The sequence below is a fragment of the Ciconia boyciana genome, chromosome 10 (genome assembly GCF_034638445.1).
Source record: "Ciconia boyciana chromosome 10, ASM3463844v1, whole genome shotgun sequence".
NCBI lineage: Eukaryota > Metazoa > Chordata > Aves > Ciconiiformes > Ciconiidae > Ciconia > Ciconia boyciana.
This window is the reverse complement of record NC_132943.1, coordinates 1,775,833-1,797,444: the sequence shown is the minus strand read 5'-3', so window position 1 is coordinate 1,797,444 and position 21,612 is coordinate 1,775,833. Positions and strand designations below refer to the sequence as shown.

The 21,612-nt window shown below is 41.8% G+C and overlaps 1 protein-coding gene across 3 annotated transcripts in view; it reads left to right on the top strand.

Moving 5' to 3' along the window:
- Positions 1–21,612, top strand: part of GALNT13 (polypeptide N-acetylgalactosaminyltransferase 13) — a 159,224-nt gene that overhangs the window by 2,078 nt on the left and 135,534 nt on the right. For 2 of the 3 annotated variants that reach the window (XM_072874869.1, XM_072874868.1), the window contains exons 2-3: positions 11,724–11,822; positions 12,467–12,715. In XM_072874869.1, coding sequence (XP_072730970.1) covers positions 12,574–12,715 — 142 coding nt within the window. In that variant the 5' untranslated portion in view covers positions 11,724–11,822; positions 12,467–12,573. Of the gene's footprint in view, positions 1–11,723; positions 11,823–12,466; positions 12,716–21,612 lie in introns of those variants that run through there. The other variant, XM_072874872.1, reaches the window with a different exon arrangement.

Here is a 21,612-nt window from a genome sequence, read left to right as displayed (position 1 = left end):
TACGTGATTCTGGGATTTATGTCTGTTAACACCTGACTCCCACCTACCCCAGAGAAAGCTGTGATTCTTCCTGAACATTCACGAAGAAGAGAGGTGACAGATCTGTTCCCACCGTCCGTACCCCCAAGAACCCTATTCCTAGGGGAGAATAAGTTGTAAAAACACTCTTGTCAGCCATAGCAAGAGCTTATGACCAATTTATATTTGGGGATGTGCAGAATCGGGTTGTGTTACTTTCCTTGTAATGTTAAGTGCAGTTGTTTTGGGTTGAGGCAAAATATAGTCGAGAACTACCTAACCCCACTGTTCGATGACAGAAAAATTAAGGCCAAAGAAGAAAAGCCAAATCGCTTGGAAATAAGAAACGAGGAAGCCTTGTAATGTTTTTCTATGTAAGACACAATTCTAGTGGGTTTTGTACATTAGCAGATGAATTCAAGAGAATGCTTTTCCTGAAAATATGGGAGAATTGAGTTCCATTTGGCTGTACATCACTTATGAACATGGGAAAATACATTTGTGTGGTGTCGTTTTTTTTTTTTTTAAATCCAGTATAGTGAGATCTGTGTACTTTAAACAAACCTGGTTTCTTCAAAACCTTTGAGATGAGTTTAAAAAAAAAAAAGATTGGACAGTGCATATTCTACTACTTTTGCGATGATCAGTTGTACGTTAGAGTAAGAATGATGTGACAACTTGTTGGTTGTCAAAAATGGCCTTTTCAGTATTCATAAACATTTCTTTTTTTCAAGACTGTTGGATTGGAAGAAGTGAGGGAGTTCTGATTTCTCAGTGTTATAAATGAGTTCCTTTGCCTTGTGTAGAAAAAAGAATCAACAGGTCCTCCTCTGCACAAAGTAGATGAAATACATGTTTTCATTGATGCGGCCGCAGGCATTCCTTGGCAGGTGTGTCCTCCCAGCTCATGGCAGCAGGAATGCCTTCCCGTCGCTATTTGCTCGACTGATCTTCAGGTTCGAGTCGGCGACTACTGAGGAGGGCTGTGCTCCGAGACTCCTGCACTAGGACTGCACGGTGCTGGGCGCAGGCTTGTGCCATGGCCTTGGCCTGCATGCAGACCGGCGTATGTCCAGAAGGTCACTGCCCTTTTTGGCAATGCAGAGTAGTAAAGAACCGCTCTTGCAAACGGGACTCGTGTAGGAGACTGTCTTATGGAAGGCAGTGGTTATTTCTTTGGTGATGCTCTGGTTCCAGCTGTTTAAAGTCTTGGGTTTGTAGTATTATCTTCACGCACAAATATCTTTGTCCATTTGATCAGCGGGATTGGTGCAATGTGAATGTTTAGTTATTTTTCTGTGTTAGTGAAATGTTGATAATGAGTGTGTCGGCATGGCCGGGGTGGCTGGGCAGCTGGTCCTGTGTCTCCGTGGAATGCGTGGCGTCTGTGCTGGCAAGCTGCACGTTTATCAAAGGTTCTTGGGGAAATCCTCTGGTACGTCGCTGCAGCTGCTTGGGCTGTGTTCTTCCTTGGATACTTGTCCTGTAGCTTTTCCCCTGGTCGTGGTGTCGCTGCCTGACTTGCTCCGGCATTTTGCTCTTGTTTGAAGAGCTAGGAAACTGGTCCTGGGTGGTGTCTGTCAAGTCATCAATACCACTCAAGTATTTTTTAATTTTGCTGGTATGTGGGAGAGCACCCACCATCTGAAAACAGAATAAATATAGTCAGGTTAATCTGCTAATTAGCTGTGATGAGGTTGTGCAGGAGCTTGCAAGGGGATACCTGGCTATCACCTGGTGGGGTGATCAGTGGAGGTTAGAGAGAGGGGAGGCACCAGGTCTGCCAGTCAAGGCAAGGAGAAACCCATGAGGTTGGTGACCAAAGTCCTCCGATTTGTTTATATCTATTATTAGATGGGCTGCGCTTTGGGGAAGAATGTGGAAAGAGGAACGAGAGGAGGACTTTGGATTTCTTCTGTGAGCTTCCAATACATTATAGCACCTAAGTTTGTCTTCTGATATCTGGGTATTGAGTTTATGCCCATATTCTTTTAGGGTCTCTTTTTTTGTTGGCTTCATGCTTTTAGTGCTTTGCACCAATGCATTGGTTTAGTACAAGGTTAGTATCTGAAGGCATGGACTTTAAAGAAGGGAGTAAACCCAGATAAATTCTTCACAAATTTGACATCACTTGCAAGCTAAGTGGCTTACAGTGAGGTGGCTCTGAACACAGAAAGCTTTTCTTGTCTGGATATTGGGGATGTGGTGCTCTGAGGTATCGGTTCTGGGAGAAACTGGTGCTAGCCATTGCCTGACTCTAGCCTGAACAAAGCAATGCGAAATAAAGGGTAGACTTTTATTACAAAGAAGTTTGGTTAGGTGAACTAATAAGTCTTTTCCACTTTAATTTCTGAGTCACGGAAATGCATTTTAAAATGAAGAATAGATCTATTTTTAAATGTCAAGCAGCCTATTTCAGGAAAGGAGAGAGAGGGAGAAACTAATTCTTAAAACACAAAACACTGGATGGCTTGAACTAGAGATACCTGATTTTTTTTTCCCTTTTTTTTTTTTTCCCTTCTTACTAAATGTGAAAGAGCTTCCTGTATTGATGTCAGAGATTGACAGTCCTAGCATTATAAGTTCTTTGGATAGCTGTACATGAATTAATAAATTGCTCATGGTATTAAATGATGATTCATGGTTTTTGGAGAGTATAGTATATATTAAGGTTTGGTTAGATCAATCTAGTCATAAGTTTTTTATAGACAAAATATATTTTTAATGTGTTTATTTTAAAATTAAGGTATGCCTTAGAAGGATAGGGTTGCAAACCTTAATCGTTCTTAAAGCAAGCTTGCCTCTTCAGTTTTTTAATTATAATTGCTGTCATAGCAACTCTGATAAATTTAATTTATAATGCAATGTAGCTCGTTTTACCCAAAGCTTAAGCAGTGGACTTTAGCTTGTTAGATCATATTCCATGATACCCTGGTGCTAGTATGCATGGATGCAGTTATGTTTTAATAAGAGTTTTGTCGGTTCACGCTGGCTAATTGCCATTTGGTGCAGTGCTGCCTGCGTTGGACTCATTCTGCAGCAGAGATTGACAAAAACAATAACGCCAAATCTTTCTGTGACTGGCGCTTAAATATTGTTGTTGTCTGTTTTTTACTCCTGCAGCTTCAGTGAATCACAGGAAAGCTTTGAGAAACAGTTGCGTTCATTCTTTGATTTATTAGAAGTGAAGGCTGGAGATTTTAGATTTCGGATGAGCTGAACTCTGGTCTGCCTTCCTTAGGTGTGAAACCGACATTTGTGATCGCTCTTATTTCTGCTCGGGAATTTCGTCCAGCAAACTTCTTTCTGATTACTCTTCAGCTGACCTACCTGTCTTTTGCAGAAGCCTGATCCAAATGGCTCTGACAGAGCAGATGTGTACTGTAGATCAGTTCTGAAAGGTTGAAATGCTACTTTACTGGAGGGCTTTATGGATGCTTTTACTGCAGAGTTGCATTCATTTCTTAAAAATTAAGTATTCTGCTACTGTCACCAGCTCAGTGTTCATTAATATGTGCATCACTTGAGTGTCAAATGTTGCATTATAACAAGGATTTGTCAACAGCATTAATTTAATATGTCTGAATGAACCGTTTCATAAAAAGGTCTGGTATTCTCATACACAGTACTCTTGTGGTCAGTATCGTAGCAGTATCTACAGCCCTCCTACAGTTTCTATTTCTTTGCCTTTAGCCTAAATTCTTCCAAGTATATATGAGAGGAACACTTGAAAGGCTGTGAATTGAGATGCTTGCTAACATATAGAGATGTCAAACAAGATAAATTTCAGCGCTGACTGAAGTGTTAAGTTGCATACGTTAAAAGAATGGTCTACATGACAAATAACAGATTCACTAGAAAATGCAGCATGCCTCAGTTAAATAATGAAAAGGCAGGAAATTACCACTGGAGTCATAACAGTAATGTAACTCCGTCCACTTACTCATCTTTCTAATCCGCCTGCCATCTGAGGGCTGTATACAGTAATGGATATCTACCCCAAAAGGTCAACCAAGGCAGATTTCTGCCCCCCCCCCCCCCCCCTTTTTCCCCTCAATACTGTTAGTTTAGAGGGATGTAAGGGAAGAGAGGAGGAGGAGGAGTTCTGTTTGTAGTTTCGTGCTCTGCAGAGGTATTGGGGAAATACTCTCTGTGGAAACGTGGAGCTGTATACAGTGATATTTAAGCCAATCTATACTGTAAAACACCTGTACAAATAACAGATTATCAGGAATAGGCGTTTTTGATTCTGCTTTTCAACTGTGAGGCATTGCATGCATGACATGTGCTACTTAACTGCAGCAAGAACCGTGATGTGGTTTGGAAACACAGCTCTCTCCCTCGTCCTCCCAGAAAGCAAGCCACTGTAGTGGCAGTGCCGGCACTGCTGGGGCGTATTTTGCTGTGTTTTCTGTTCCTCTACTGCTGTCATCATCCTGTTGGTTACAGCTCTTCTAGCATACCGCAAAACTTGTCTTGAGTGTGTACTGACCAGGAGGCAGAAGCAGGCCTCCTCTGCTGCCAGCCGGTCCCACGTCGCTGTCGGGCGCCTGTGGGCTCAGCTCCGGGGGAGGCTGGAGGAGCCGGGAACCACCCGGCAGCAGAGGAAACAAATCCCTTCACCTCCCCAAGAGCAAGCCCAAAACAACCTCCTTGGGCTCTGGAAAGCCAGGCTGGTGTCATGGGTTATGCATGCTGCGCCTGGTGACTGATGGGGACGCGGCTGGGCAGCTCTGGGGGCTTTTGGCAGAGCCCGGTACCCAGGGAGCAGCCCCCCCACTTGCTCGGCAACCGCTGCCTGATGCTACACCGCCACATGCTGTAGATGCATGCAGATGTGGGCACATCTGGCAAAGGACGGAGGCGTAGCATTCCTCCTCGCATCCTGTGCACGTTCCCATAGTACATGGTAGATTAAGCTGTGTTTTTATCAGCCCCTAGTTCCTGTAGGCACTTCATTAAGCTTTTACGGCTAACATTAAGATCAATGTTGACTTGAAAAGTTATGTTCAGCTCTGTTTTAGATTTCATTCCATAAGAAATTGACTGTTTTGTTTTGAAACAATACTTTCATAATAATAATTTGCAGTCTGTATCCTTTCTTATCGAAGTGTCTAGGCGTCATGAGTCAGTTCTGGTGTTCCTGGGAGCATAGGTGGCTACCAAGTTGCTTTGCACAGGTTGCAGTCTCACAGGTTTGGGAGATCAGATTGAGGTCAGAGCTGTTTTGATATTAATTTGGAAGATGTAATCACAATTCTAGGATGTAGATGGACTCTAGGACTCTAACTGTGCTTCTGTGTTAAATCAGTAAAAGTGCAGAGTGATAAATCAGGCAATTGTGATTGTCTTTGGAGGAGCTTTTGTAAACAGTTTATTTCTGTCTTGTGCGAGGATTAGGACACTTAATTCATATTGAGTTTTAAGAGTGGCAACAGATTAAGGGGCCGTTCAAGGATGTGCTCATACTGATTTACAGGAACTGGCCATTTGAAAATGTGTGGAGATAAAGTTCTGTTAAGTTTCTTCTGAACATAATTTTTGTGTAGTGTTTGAAGTGCTGCTGTGTTGGGCTTCCTCTTACCCCCACCCCTGTGTTGCTGCAATTTATGTCTTTGAGTCCACAACAGAGCCTGAAATTGCCACAAGTTTCACTAAGAAAGTGTGAGGACAAAAAGCAGCTGGAGGAAACTATTGGTCTGTGAAACAGGTGGATGCTCCTTAGAGGAGCCCAGATCAAGGTGCTCCACAGGCACGCTACAAAAAGCCACGTTCAGTGCTTCAAAAAGATGTCACTCTGGCTAGAAGCTTTCAGTTAACACTTTAGATGAAATTTTTATGTGCAGCATATTTGCAGTTTTAATAATTTTAGCCCATTAAGTCAAGACATGAAGATTACGGTTATCACTTAACAAACCACTCTGTCACTTCAGCAGCTTTCATCTTTCTCTCTCTAGTGTAAGTGTTGATGAGCACACCCAGGGACGGGCTGGATGCTGATCCTGCCAGAGCAGTGTTGGAGGGGAGGGATGGCTTTGAGGGATCCAGGCAAGTGAGACCTAGGGGCCTGTCCCTTTTCAGCACTGGTAGGAAAATACTGGCTCAAGAACCGGGGCTTTGGTTCAGTCGATGCACTAATGTGGGCTACGTGTCAAACTTCGAAGGGTGTGACTCCAGGAACATCGCCAGGGAGCAAAACTGGTGAATGCCTTTGGAAGTCTTGGTCTCAGTCTGTGCTCCCGTTGTTTCTACAGAGGGGATAATATTTTTTTTTTTATCTTGCAGAGATATTGTGAAAGTGAATTAAAAGCTTTTGAGGCAACTGGATAGAGTAGTGATGAATGCCGTGGCTTTGAGCCCCTGAGAAAATTAAATATTGTTCATTCTGTGCATGGCTTGGCTGGTGTGAAATAAATAGGGCATGGGGCCATGTGGTGAGTTACAAGAACAAATACTGAACATTTGCTTTGTTTTACCAAATCCGATCTACTGTGTGCACTCAGTGAAAGTGGGCTCTGCAGAGGGGTGGTGGTTTTTTTTTTAGTAATGAGAAAGGCAAGTCAAGGTTTTGCAGCTATCTTTAATTCTGCCAGTTTTTCAGAGCTTGGATTTGCAACCTCCATAATGCTCTCTTACCACAGCATTTTATTGTGGCAGTTTTAGAAAAAGCTGGCAATGCAGATGATTTCTAAATTTGCATACTGTTTTCTATTATAAACCCCTGTTTTTATTGCTTATAACACTGCCAAACTGCATTTTTTTGGGGCAGGAATTTCCCTCGCTTTGTTGCTGCTAGATACTGTTTTTAAATTAGCTTTATTCTTAGAAGTGGTAGCTCAAAACCCCAGCATATTTACCTTTCTCCTCTTTCTGAAAACCTTGTTACCCTATATTTTAGTAAAAAACCCCCTATTCTTTGAGCAGCTTCATCTCCCCTGAGGTCTGGAGGAGGGACATGAGGTTATAAGAATAGGTGGAAAGGCTGGAGACGGTGTTTGTGCTGAGAGGTTCCTTCCACTCGTGGGTGTTGGTGCCCAGACCCACTCGTGGGTCTTGGCTGTCTGCATCCCAGCTGCCAGCGGTGCCTGCTGATGTCCTTTGCTGTGGTCAGCCTGGACAGAACTGGGGAAGGAGCCCGTTTATTTGAACGCAGGCAGGAGGAGAGCCAGGCTAGGAGGGAAGAGACTGAGCTGAGCAGAAGAGCCTGGCCCTTGGAGAGAAACAGGGATGTGGAGGCAAGGAGAAAATCAACTTCCCAGAAAAGGAGGCTGGGGGTGGAGGGAAACAGGGTGGAGGAGATGAGGACGCTGCCTGGGCGTCTGAAATAGCTGAACAAGGAAACATTAAAAACTGGTGATGGGCTTGGGAAATGAGAGGAGAAGGGGACACCTGACAAGAAAAGACTGCCTTTCTTTCCATTGCGGCAGCGGTGGGGCGGGAGAGCTGAGGTCAGAGAAGACTGGGAGGTGGACTTGGGGAAAGGTGGGAAAGAAGTAGGAGAGTGGCAGAGGAGCCCCAGCTGGGAGACCGAAACCAGCACGTGTTGGTGGGAAGGCTGGGTGGTGAGGGTGGCTGAATGCCGAAGTCATGTGAGAGAACGTGGGTGACAAGGTCATAATGCACACATGCTTTGGGAATTACCTTACGTGCCCCAGTTCTGGCTCTTTGTGGGTTGTGGGTTTTGTTTGTTTGTTTGGGGTTTTTTTGAGTGCTCGCACTTCCAGTGGTCCTCTTACGTAGCGCTGATATTTTCCTTGTGTGATAGGAATTGAGTAGGACACGTTCAAACCATGCTTTCATACGCGAGTGGCTTGTGCTCCAAGCGCAGAGTAAGCAGGTCAGTGGTGTCTGTGCTTGGGAGGAAGGTGGAGAGCATGTTTAGCATCATTCTTATTATAGCTACAAGTCTTTGCTTAAGTTTCTTATTTACTGCTGAGAAATCTTGGAAAGGCAGCCAAAGGCATGCTGCTGTTTTATTTTTGTTTGTTTTTTGGGTTAGCATCTGCTTTATCTAGTTCTTGGTGTAAAACTTTGCATCTGATATTTTTTTAAGACGTATTAATTAAACTATCTCTTAAGCAATTGTAATATAAAGCATTTATGGGGACTGAAAAGCATTCAAAATCCACAAGTGTGCTTGGAGGAACATGGAGGTTTTAGCAGAAGTGTCCTGAGATCAGTGTGAGGTGGTCTGGACCTTGATGAAATTTTTTTCTTCTGTGTTTTATGTTATCTCAAATTGGAGGAGAACCGTGCTCCTATTTGCCTAGCTCTAGCTTTGCATAATTTTTTTATTTCAAATGCTTTCTGACAAATGCTATCTTGGCTAGTCAAAATGATTGTGAATTTTTTGTGTAAATGTGAGGTTCACGGAAGGGGAAGAAAGGGAGAAGGGAACAGAGCTAGGTGGAAAAAAAATACAAATTATAAACCTTATTTTAACTAAAAAAAATAATTCTGTCTGAAACTATATTTTTTCAAATTCAACTCAAGCACTTGATTGAATAAAAAAGATCAATTAGCCCATCTTGGTGATGTATATGTATCCATTTGGAATTCAATATGCCTGGATTTTTTTGCTTACTTTATTTCACAGAATCGTATAGGTTGGAAAAGACCTTTAAGATCATCGAGTCCAACCGTAAACCTAACACTACCAAGCCCACCACTACACCACGTCCCTAAGCACCTCATCCAAATGTTTTTTAGATACCTCCAGGGATGGGGACTTAAGCACTTCCCTGGGCAGCCTGTTCCAATGCCGGACAACCCTTTCCGTGAAGTAAAATTTCCTAACATCCAGTCTAAGCCTCCCCTGGCACAACTTGAGGCCATTTCCTCTCGTCCTGTCGCTTCTTACCTGGGAGCAGAGACCGACCCCACCTCTCTCCAGCCTCCTGTCAGGCAGTTGTAGAGAGCGATGAGGTCTCCCCTCAGCCTCCTTTTCTCCAGGCTGAACAACCCCAGGTCCCTCAGCCGCTCCCCATCAGCCTTGTGCTCCAGACCCTTCCCCAGCTCCGTTGCCCTTCTCTGGACACGCTCCAGCCCCTCCATGTCTCTCTTGGAGTGAGGGGCCCAACACTGAACACAGCATTCGAGGTGCGGCCTCACCAGTGCCCAGTACAGGGGACGATCACTGCCCTACTCCTGCTGGCCACACTATTCCTGACACAAGCCAGGATGCCATTGGCCTTCTTGGCCACCTGGGCACACTGCTGGCTCATGTTCAGCCGGCTGTCGACCAACACCCCCAGGTCCTTCTCTGCCAGGCAGCTTTCCAGCCACTCTTCCCCAGCCTGTAGCGTTGCATGGGGCTGCTGTGGCCCAAGTGCAGGACCCGGCCCTGAGCCTTGTTGAACCCCATACAGTTGACCTCGGCCCATGGATCCAGCCTGTCCTGGTCCCTCTGCAGAGCCTTCCTGCCCTCCAGCAGATCAACGCTCCCGCACAACTTGGTGTCATCTACAAACTGACTGAGGGTGCGCTCGATCCCTTCATCCAGATATTTGATAAAGATATTAAACAGAACTTGATATTAAACATAAAGATATTAAACAGAACTTATTTGTCCAAATAAACCTTAATTGAGATATAAGCTAATTTGAGGATTGTTTGTGGTGAGGTTAGGTGGAGCCCGGGAGCTCTTGGGCGCGTGTGGGAGCAGTTTAAACTGGGCAGCGCCTGAATCGTCACGGAGAGTACTGGGTTCTGGTCTCCACCTGGCTTCGTGTGTGCCCAGAGAAGGGGCTGAGCTGGTCAGCCCTGCCTGCAGCAGGGAGGGTGGCTTTCACCACGAGACCATGCAGGAAAGAAGCGGTCCCTCTTCAACCGTTTGATCTTAATGCCTCATCCCACATGAGCGAAACGTGGTGTCCCCAGCAGGTACCTCCAAGGAGCGAGCCACCTCATCGGCGAGGCGCCTGCCGGGTTCAGCCGTGGGACTGAGCCTCCGCCGCGTGTCTTTGAAAGCTCCCTCCCGCCCAAAGAGATGGCTCTTGTAGCATGAATTTGAAACTTGCATTCCACGAACAAATGGAGACCTCCCAGCTGCCTCCTCCTTATCGACCGGGCAGCTTTCCTACAGGCGTTGGTGTGTATGTTTGCAGAGTAACTGGCTGGGGCTGTACAGGCTGCTCCGTTACAATAGCTGCTGGTGTTTTTTCTCTGGGCAATGAAATACTTTTTTTAAGGAAGAAATTAAATAGAAATGGTATTTATAGGACATGAAGAGTAGGAGGCTTGGTTCTTTGCCATTAGTAATCCTGACATTTGTAGCAAAGCAACCCAGGACTAGATGAATGGTTAGAGCTTGGGGCCAAAGGCCTTTCGCAGCAGACTGTGTCCTGTAGTGAGATGCTGTGCATAATGGGAGTGGAAGTACCCTGAATTACCTGGACTTCAAAAGATTAAAGCGGGTTTTATCTTTTTTAAGAAAGGGGAGGAATATTGACTCTGTTAACCATTGTAAAAAAGAAGTTTGCCATCATTGCTGCTAACTTTCTAATAGCCTGTTGCACCGCCTCTGTTCCAACACCCGAAGGCTGTGCGGCTGGCTAATGCGTGGTAGCAGACCGCCGTGGCTCCTGCACGGACCATTTGTTTAAAAACTGCTCAGCGTTGGGAGTAGAAGATTTTTTCCAGTTGCCCATGGAGGACTGCTACACTTCTGAGGTTTACTCTCCTACACTAAAACAAGAACTGAGGAAGAAAAAAATTCTTCTGTATGATTAAGAGCTTGGGGAGGAAGTGCCTTTGTATCTCAGCTGGTGCCGAACAAATAACTATTGTACTCAACACGACAAAAGCCAGTTACAGCCACCATGGTGACAGAGACTGCGTGGGGAGAATTAACACTTCAGCTGTGTTCTCCTCTCCTTTTTTCTAATAAAGATCTCTGTTAATTTGTTTTTTCTGTGTAATTTGCTTCCTATAATGAAACTGTTCCTGTTGACTAACATGAAAATGAATTGTGTTCACCTGAAACAAGGATTCCTGAGCCCTTGAAATTTTAAATCAACTGGCTGTGAACCACTTCACCAAGAAAAAGAGCCATTGGTTGTCTTTATATTTAAGACAGATGGAAAACTCTATTAATGATTACATAGTAAAATAGCGCTTCAAGAATAATGTGAAAAACTGTATTGAAATCATTCCATCTCTTCCGTCTCATCGGTTCGAATGAACCGTAATGAAATTATAATGTAACTTCCTTATATTTGGGAACTACTGAAAATGAAAACGACCTGTTGTGGGAGCTCCCTCAGCACTGTTTTTCACCTGGTACGCTGTTGTTTAAGCGAGGAGAATAGCTGGACTCGTCTGATTCTCGTCCGCCTGCGTGCTGTGGGAGGTGATGCGACGGTGTGCTCCTTGGGGAGATCGCCTTGGGAGGGACAGAAGCCACGGTACCAGCAGGCATTGTGGCAGGGTGAAGTAGTGTGGCAAGAGTGCAACGATGTGGGAGGAGAGCCGGGCCAGGAGTAGTTAAACCAGGGAAGTTACCAGTTGTGATACTGCTGGATTGAAAAGCTGAAGGTTTTTCAGAACTAAGATAGAAAAATGTTACGTATACAATTACATTTAATTAAGATAGGTAGGTTAAAACATGGACAAAACCTATGAGAACTTTTTTTAATTATTTAATTATTAAACTAGAGAAGACAGTCAAGTGATAAGGACTTCCTTCTGTTTGTTTTCTTTTACAGGCACTTGAAAGTTACCCAGCGGTTTAGTCCTGAGATAGTGCTTTGGGAGCATGGCTGAAGCAGAACTCCCGATCTTGACGTGGAATGCAGCTTATAATGGTAAGCGTAAGGTTTTAAATACAGTCATCTAATTTACAAATCTGCGTTGAGAGTAGGTACAGAGGCCCTCACACTTAGCGTTTGTTGACCAAACTTACTGTTGCAGGCAAGAGCCTAAATGTGTAGGTGGGTGGCTGAAGCATTCTTTTGCAAGGCATTTTTGGTGGTAGTAAGATGGTGTTCAAAACTTTTCTGCAAGATAAAAATGAATTTGCTTTTATTGTTCAGAGGCCATACTTAAAATAGCATTATAAACACATTATTTAAGGAAAAGGAAAATTTCAGTTTTGTTCTTTGTGTTACTATATCTGTCTAATGTTCAATGAAATGATGACTATCAGAACTGTCTGTTAACACTGCTTTGTTGTCTTTTTGTGTAATCTTTATGAAAATTTGTTACGTTGCATGAAAGGGATAGATGTATTACTGTGTTTCTAAACGAAGGCAAGTTATGTAGACTGTCCATGTGATGAGTCAAAATGGTTGGTATGCATAGAAGGATGGTAGAAAACAGAAAGTACCTGCATGCATGGAAGGAAACAGGTGCTTTAAAGATCTCCACACTGCCCTTTGCTATACATTTTTCAGTTCAAACTGTGTGTACTTATTAGCTAATTCAGGCATTTTTTTTTCTTTGCTTGCAGTGGGATGCTTGTCTTTGCTTCCATGGTGGATTTTAACTGTGGGAGTTTGATCTATCTCAGCAACTGCTGTCTTTCCTCAGCATTCGAGCTAGAAACCAAGTAAAGCAATGAGGAGATTCGTTTACTGCAAGGTGGTTCTAGCCACTTCTCTCATGTGGGTGCTTGTGGACGTCTTTTTACTTCTGTATTTTAGTGAATGTAATAAATGTGATGACAAGAAAGAGAGGTCTCTGCTGCCTGCTCTGAGGGGTAAGTGCCAAGTCTAAGCTATCTTTGAAGGTCATAGATTTTTTTTTGGACATATTTGGCCTCAAATGTTTCTCTGTACTTTGTAAATTATTTTTCCAATTCAAACAGAAGAAATGCCAGGATCTGAAGTACTTTGTTTCTGTAGTGCTTCAGTGGTTTCTGAATTAGTTTCAGTTATCTTAGTGTTTGACCTTTACCATAACGAAGCCTGAGTCTTGTATGTTTTCTTCAGCAAAATTAATATAAAATGTCTCAGGTGGAAGAGAAAACTGAAGTAAACCTATTAAGAAACTCTCTTATCAGAAGTCATTTGACCCACAAGAGAATTGATGCTCTGTGTTTCTTTTCATTTGTGAAAGATACTTACGTGTAAGCTTGCTTTTAAACTCTTAACTCTGGCTGAAACAATCGTTTTAAAAGATAGGTTCTCTCTACCATATGAAAACAGTAGGATCAAGTCTCAAATGCAGATGGAGCAGAGATTCTCGTCTCACTCAATATTTTTAGCAATGTAATTTACTAAAGGGGAGTTCGTGAAAACTGAACCTTGGCAGAAGCTACAAGTTTTCGAGTTCATAATTGCTAATTTCCAGAGCAGTCGCTCACAGAACAGATCGTGTGCTTCTGTGCATCCAAAAGACACAAGTAGTGATTTAGTACTTGCAGTGAACTGGAAAGTAACCTGTAGAAACTGTAACGTTGACTCCCGAATGCAGTTAAGACTGTAAATCTACGGAAATTCACAAGAAGAAGAGGGAGTAGAAATTTATGAAAAATAGGTGTTTGTTTTTCCTTGTAAATTAACATCCTATTCTGAAGAAGTTTAGGTTCAGCATATGGGAGAAGGAAGATACTTTAATCTTGTTTCAATCCTATTAGAGATTCAATTATAACTAGTGCAGCTGCTTTTGTAACGTGTTTACTGTTGGCAATAGACAAAAATTGTGTCTGAGGCTGTTCCTCTTATCATAAATACATATGTATGTTAAACCACCAATCCTCAGTTTTGTCCACAGGATAAATCATTGTCATCCTGTTAAAAGCACTTCGGATTTACGGTTCAGTTGAGCTGATAACTTTGCAATAATTCAAAATGAAAATACCATTCAGTGATGGGTTTGTCACATGGCAGTCCTTACCCAAAATGTGTTTGGAAGGCTTCACTTTGACCTTCCAATCATATAAATAGCTACATGATATTAAAAATAAAAATTCAGTTATTTTTCCAAACAAAAAGGGTATTGCTTGTTGTCATAGTTCTGGTTTTTTTCCTGTGTAATTGAATGACTGTATTTTTAAACAAATATTAGGCAAGAATCTGGCATATTGTGACTAAAACAACCCATTTTACCTATACTGTCAGCTGCAGAAAAGTGATCATAGATTATTTTTGAAGTATGCGTTGCAATTTTCTCAACATTGATTACATCTTGTGAAATGTCTTTAATCTGTTGCATTTTTGCTATGTAATTGGATAATTTGTAAAGAAAAATACTAAATATTAGAATGTTAGATTTTATTTGAACATTTAACAACTTTTAAGTCAGTCTAGGCTAAAAAAAATACATAAGCAAGTGTCCCTGCTGCCACCACTCTAATTTAAATGAAGATCTCTGGAACTTGCAAGTATGAATTCACTTCTTTGACACTTTTTTGTCAGCCCAATACTATGCAATACTGGACTTTTATTTTGAAGTACTCTGTTTTACTTGACTACTTGAAATTACTTTTTTTTTTATATTCAACTTATTGAATTCTACATGCTGTGCGTGTTACAAAGAGATGAGGTTTCTGCACAGAAATTCTAAAAGCAACACTGCTTCTTCTTGCTCTCAGTTTTGAGAAACAAGTTATATTGAATATATAACATTATTTCTATTTTAAAGCCTGGTAGAAGAAATATTGAGTCTGTCGCTATTCTATGCATATTCTAGGTGATCCCGGAAGAATATTTGATTATAATACTTTTTACAAAATTATGGAAGTGTATGTAACGTTTGGGGACACTAGCACAGTTTTATTGGAAATAGATTGCATGTCTCTCTTGTGAGATTACTGAAATTCTGCAAGGCTTCTGCCACAAAGGAACAAAACGAGAAAAAGCAGAGTTAATCTACTTTATGCTTATGTTTTTGATCGGTTATTTAAAAGGGAGGAGGAAAAATAAAAGCCAACACTGTAGAATTTAACAACATGTCCTTCACTGATACGTTGTCTCTGCTTGGTGACGTACGGACTTAAATTACAACAATTCCGGTAAACAAGAATCACGGAATGTTCTCATTTAAAAGATTTTGGGTTTAGGAACACATTGTTTAGTAGATGAGGACTGTTAATTCACTAAACAAAGACTTGCATAAATAGTTGCAACAAACCCACTTTTTCTCACTGGCAGTTATAATTGAAGGTTTGGTAACTGAGTGTGTAGTTTGTGGGGTTTTGTGTTAGTATATCCACAGACTTGAAATACTATACAGACTGTTCCAAATAAGTGTATGTGCTTTGGAATGAAACTTATATTCCAGTCCACTAAATTCAAAGTTAATTTGTCTGACTTCTGTTTTTTTTTCCCATGTCCTAAATATTTCTTGTTGTATTAGATAGTCATATCTATTGCCATGTCAGTATGCATATTTGAAAAAAAAATCCGGAGTAATTTTTTGCTTTGTTATGGAGATTTAGCAAAATGTCTTGATTTACTTCTGCTGAAACTATGTGTGTTCTGGTGGAGTAATTAGAAATGTGGTTTTTTAAACTTCTGTAGCTTCCAATCCGGCAGACTACTAAAACCTCTTTACAGTAAGTGCCGTGAGCTATTACGATGGAAATTAAGTGTAGTGCTGCTTTTTTGCTGTAAAGTACCTGCATGGGTACCATCACCTTTGTCTTATTAACAGTGTATTTGTCAGTCTCTGAATACCTCTAATTGAGAATGCAGATTATCTGTAAACATAAAAAGCAACGTAATTACAGTATTTCCACAAGGATATTAAAAAAGACACAACAAGAATCAATATACTAATAGAAATTTAAATGGGACATGGTAATCCAGTATTTGAAGTCACTTAATCCATCACCCTCGTCACTAATTAGAGAGGAAAGATTCTGCTGATGTAGAATGGTGTGTTTAGAGGTGAAAGAGATAAACTTTCTGTGCCTTTTCAGTTGTCTTTATGAATTATTTAGAATGCAATAATTACAACTTTACAGTAGATGTTGAATTGTAAGCAGTGACAGTCCATGGATGGGAACACAGCTGTCAGAAATCCCCCTCTGATGTCTCGCTGTACATCTTTAAGTGTACAAGTGACAAGTATGAAAGCCGAGTGTTGTAAAAATGAGCTGTCACTGAGCTGGGTTAGTGGTTTGGCTTAACAACTTGCAAGTGTTATCCTCATCAACGCCGAGCTGGCTTTCAGTCAAGTCATCTTTACTTACATCTATTTTTGTGCCACTGTTGAAAGAAACACCACTTATTTCTTAAACTTACTTTGGAAGAACGTTAATATTGGACAGCCTTTCAGCAGTCTCTGTTCATCAGTGGCATATACAGAAACGGTGAAACTTTCCTATCAGTAGGGCAGCAGCTCTGCTTCCCCGTCATGTAGGGTCCACATCCAGAGGGCTGGGTTGTCACTCCTGTTTTCTCCTGACGTTTTAGTGTAGGTGTTTGAACATACCTCGGGGTGCCTAACACACGTTGTTTGATAAATCTTGAGGAGGTGACAGAGGAGTAAGTTCCCAGGGCATGCATCAAACGGACTATTGGGAAGCTCTTTCAAGAGCAGTCAATAACATAGAAATAGGATTGCAGTCCCTTCCCATTCCCAGAGGCTCCTTGCGTCTTACAGCAAGCTGCACAAAAGCATAGAGATTTCCCTGGAAACTCAGGTTTTACTTTGAATTTCAGGAGGTTTAGAGTAGGTCTGACCATGCCTAAATCATTTCAGAAGAGCTGTTAGAGGTATAGGTTTTATGGCAAGCATCACATTAAGTAGAAGGTGGGTCTTGCTGCTTCCCAAATGGAAATAAAATGCATATTGTGTAGTGGAAAAGGGGACAGGGCAGCACTTAGCGGTGCTCCTGACCGGAAAGAGCAGTCTGGGGAGAAGTGCTCCTCTCTCTTCCTTCCTTTCTGCGTAGCCCTTCCTGCAAAAGCAGGAGCCAAAGCTGACTTACAGCTTTAAACCATCCCGAGCCAAGGTGTGCCAGTCAGCAGTTTGCTTAAACAGGGCTTTGAAGGGAAGAAACAAGTTGGCAAGTCCAAAAAAAGCCGGACATCCATAATGTTTACCCTGTAGGGCTGTGCATGAGGACTTCAGGAACGTGGCACTGAGTAGACTGACGGGAGGCACAGCGTAGCCATCACTTAGTTTCTGAAGTTTGTGAGTGTTCATGATGTATTGTATTGCCTTTTGACAGACCTTTTCTGCAGCCTGAGGTGGTTGTGGATTCAGCATCATACTGGAGAAAACAGTGCTTGGTTTGTCAGATGTTCCGACTCGTCTCGGGCTCTTCTGCTCCGTGTTGGTGCAGTATGGATTTCTTGTCTGGCTTCCAGCTAAGAATTGTACAACTCGAGTCATGTTCAGTGCTAGTATTAATGACAGCTCTGTTTCAAATCTTCCTCAAGGACAGGTCTGTTTCTTTCAGAAAGCTGGTTCTCAAGGTCTGTGTGTCTAGGAATGTATCTGGTCTTGTTTAGAGCGTGTGGGATTGAACGGGCGAAATGACAGATAAGCGGAAAGGTAGCTGCCCAAGGAAGGGATTGCAAAGGCAGTCTTTCTCATGTTGTGAACTAATCACATTCAATCTAATATTCCTCGCAGATGGTTCTTCTGAAGCGTATGATACTCGCAAGTGGCAGGACAGGATGCTTTCAGGTCTGCTTGAAGGAACAGTCTTATTTTTATTAAAAGCAGAAGTCTTTTTTTTTTTTTTTTTAATACACAAACTAGAAGTCAGTTTACTCAGCACAACGAGCTTACAATGAAGGAGATGTTTAAACCATACTGGAACGCTATTAAATTCCAAGCTGTGAGATTAAAAGGGATCTTGTGAAAGAAGGTAGGGTATGTAAAAGCTGAAGCCATGGTCCTTCTATTTAAAAAAAGGCTTGAGCTTTCTCTTTACTGCTTCCATTGTCTTCCAGCAATTTTGTGATTGTAAATACATTCTTATTAACTCTGGAAGTCTTGTTCTCCGAACACACAGATGAAGTGCTTTTGAGCAAACGTTCAGTGCCTAATCCTAAAAAGCTGAGAGAAGGGTTTTACATCTCGAAGCAAATGCACAAATGGTGTATATTACTGAAGCTGTAGGTATTTGCCTGCATACATCATAATAAAGCCAGCTGCCACCAAGGGCATCATAACGTGTCTGATCAGATGGCCTAAACATTGCAAGGCCAGCACTTTTTGGAAAAACAAGCGGCTGTCTGCAGGCGACCGATGAGAATCTCTCCGCAGAGCTGTCTGTCCCAGAAGACCCTACTTCTCCTCTGTGTTCCGCTGTCATGCGGGTGTGGGTTACTGTCCGATAAACTGCACCTCCTGGGTCTCGCTGCTGTAGTAAAAAAAGCTACAGACCATTTCTAAGCCAAGGCACTTTGACAGCATGGCGTCTTATCAATTGAGCTTTATTTTAGTTTCCACTAATTCGGGTAACTCTGAATGCTCACAAGACCTCTGTTTCACGGTTACTATAGCCTCCTCCTTACTGCGAACAGCATTAAGACCATCGTCGTCCCTGTGGGTTAGGCGCTGCGAGATGACTAAAAGTTCACCAGCCTGGTTGCGACCAGGGGGCAGAGGCCAGGCGGTGCGTGCCAGCAGGGCGGTCGTAGTCAGAGGTGCGGCTTCTCTCGGTAAGCTGCTGTTGATAGGAGGAGGAACATAACTGAAAAATGGAAAGACCTCATCTCTTTTCATCTGTCTGGCTTGACGCATGGCCTTGCACCCATAACCTCAAGTACTCGTAGAGAATCGTGTCATCCCCCAAGTTTCTGTCACGCCAGGAGGGTGGTTTATTGTGCCTGGTGCAGCAGTTGAGAGAGGGAGGATCTTAATTCGTCTCTAGGCATCTTGTCGGGAAGAACACGTCCTGGAGTCAGAGCGGGTTTTGTGCATTTGTTTGTGTTTTTCCTTCATTCATGGTTAAGGAATTTGAAATGGAAAGGACTTTACTGCAGAAAAACCTCCAGTCTTTCATTTCAAATTCAAATATGTTAGTTAAATTTAGTGCTTTCTGTTTGGAAAGCTGTCTTTGAAGACAGTTGTTGTTGGCAGTTTTCTGTCCAGATTAAGAGTAAAATATGTAGCAAGCTTGGGGGAAGTAAAATATTGCTCTCTAAATAATAAAATGGGGAGCATGTGCCATGATTGAAACAGTAATTATAAGGAAAGTGTGGTTAATTAAAATGAGTGTATATGAGTAATGAGATGAAATTGTAATTTTGAGTGCTTGTCTTTGCAATGTGAATAATGCTTTTAACACAGCTTTGTAATGTCAATGTATGTCTTAGATTTTCTTGAAGTGGTGACAAATCTTTAATATTATTTTGGTGTCTAATGCTTTTATGCAGATTTTTGTTTCTGTGGTGTTAACTATGTTCTCAAGTGCTGCAAAAAGGATTTGTCATGAAATTGGTAGAAATTATTAAAATGCTATTTTGAAGAAAACTCAGTGTAAGAGGAAGGTTCATTTATTCAAATCCTGTAATGTATTTATGTGGTTTTTTTAACCAGAAAAGGTCTGTGTTATGATCATACAAAGCAAGTGAATGAAACATTTGGATGCTGTAATAAAAGTTTGGGGTTATGGCCAAGTTTAGAAAATAAGGCAGTCATTTTGGTAGTTTCCATAGTAACACGTTTATCTGTCAGATTACTGTATGCATTGGGCTGTCTGCAATAACAATGGTAGCAAATATTTTTAATAGCATACCATGAAGATTTAATAGATGGATGGACAAGTATGTACATTGCACTGAAATCTTGTTACAAATTTGTTGACAAATAAAATTTAAAGTGCTGATTTGGATATTTGTGACAACACATTGTTTATTTATAGATCTTCATCACACAGTTCAAGAAAATGCATTTCTGAAGCTTGAGGGAAAACTAGCATAGCAGATGTCTTTTTCTGATGGCAAACTTAAAAAAAAATAATAAATGGAGGCTGTCTTACCAGTGCTCACTGGTTTGAGCCAGGAAATGTCATATTTTCTAGCACGCTGGAGTCCCCTCCGAGGATGAATTGAGAGATATTTCTTACTGTAGCGATACTGTTCTATAACTTCCCGTTAACTTCTATTGTTAGCTATTTTAAATACTAGGCATTAGAAGAATGACTGCCAAGCTGTTTTGGCAGAATGAAGGACTCGTTTGTTGTGGAATGGGTCTCGGTAAATAAGTATCTTTGAAACTGTGATTTGTTTCTCCTGGAAATGGTGTTTGTTATATTTACTGCTCTTTGTATATGTACTGCTCTTTGTATATACTATGTGTGTGCCGAATGGTACATCCATAGTCTGTCTCCATGGCTGTGGGGAGTGCGTGAAGCAAGCGAAAATGTTGACCGATGCTAAATAGCCTTCTCTCTCCTTTGAATAAGGGGGAAAAAAACCCCCCAAACCCAGCAAGTATCTCTCAGTAACTTCTGATCTCCTGAAAAACAAATAACCAGCCATGTGGTCTGGAATTCCTCGTTTTTCCACAGTTCCACCACCAGAAGTTTCTGAGTGCTCCCCAGGTCGGCAGGTCCCCTTGGCTATGGCGTGAGCTAGGTGAGTCCCAAGCTTGCTCCCTGCCACGTAGATGGTTATGGTTGCAATTTTGGAGGCTGGTTATGCTGGAAAGGCCAGGAGTATTAGAAGAAGGAGGAACACGTATTTCTCAGTGCCAGCTCCTGCTTCTGGCACTGACAAATATATGGACTCCTGCTCAAGGGATCCAGTTTAAAAAACAAACCCACAAAAATCAGAAAACAACCACCACCCTCCCGCCAACCAAAACATGGGGAGGGTTGATTAAATTGTTGTACATGATCGTCCTGACATACAGAAAATGTTGTTGGCTATTATGCATGGTACTTTGCCATAAAAGTCGAGTAGGAAGGGAATGATGTTCTCCCCCGTCTGTGAGCTCTCATGGAAGTCCGATTGCACAAAGTCTAATTTTCACATTTTTTGTTTTGCTTTCCTGGTTATTTTTGTACAGATGGGGTTTATCTCAAGGTTTATTGTTGAAAGTATTTAACCTAAGAAATTTTTAATGAAAAAATCTGAATAATGATGTAAGAGTGAACTTGTACAGTGTAGATATACTGTGTATATGTGTGTATCGTACGCTATACACAGTATCCCATGTATATACTTGCAGCATACACATGCTTAAGTTACAGAAGTTGCTCAAACCAAAAGTCTGGTCTGCCCTCTCACTCATCCGTCCTTCTCTCCCGCCCAATGAGAGGTTCTGTATGACCAGAAAGGTTTATGATTTTTTTTTTTCCATTGCTTTTGTACTGCTTAAGAATTGAGTGCAACGACTTTACTAACAATTTGGCAAGGGAAAAAAATGTCATTGCTTATGTACGTGGTGTTTTGAATTATTGTTAGTAGTTGTGTGGTTAAAATGAAGTAAGATCTAGGATACCTTTCCAAATAATAGGAAAATCTGCCAATCAAAGGTTGGTAGGAATGAACAATATTACCTTTATTATACTTCGCTGACATTCATAATACCGTCCTCATCTTCAGCATTTATCTATCTGAACAAGTGTTGTGTTAGAAACCAATGTGAAAATCTTAGAGATGCTATTGAGGAAAACTTTTTGACTTATTTACAAGTGTGAAGCATACCGTGCTTGTTCTAATAAGCAGATACAATTAAAGAATT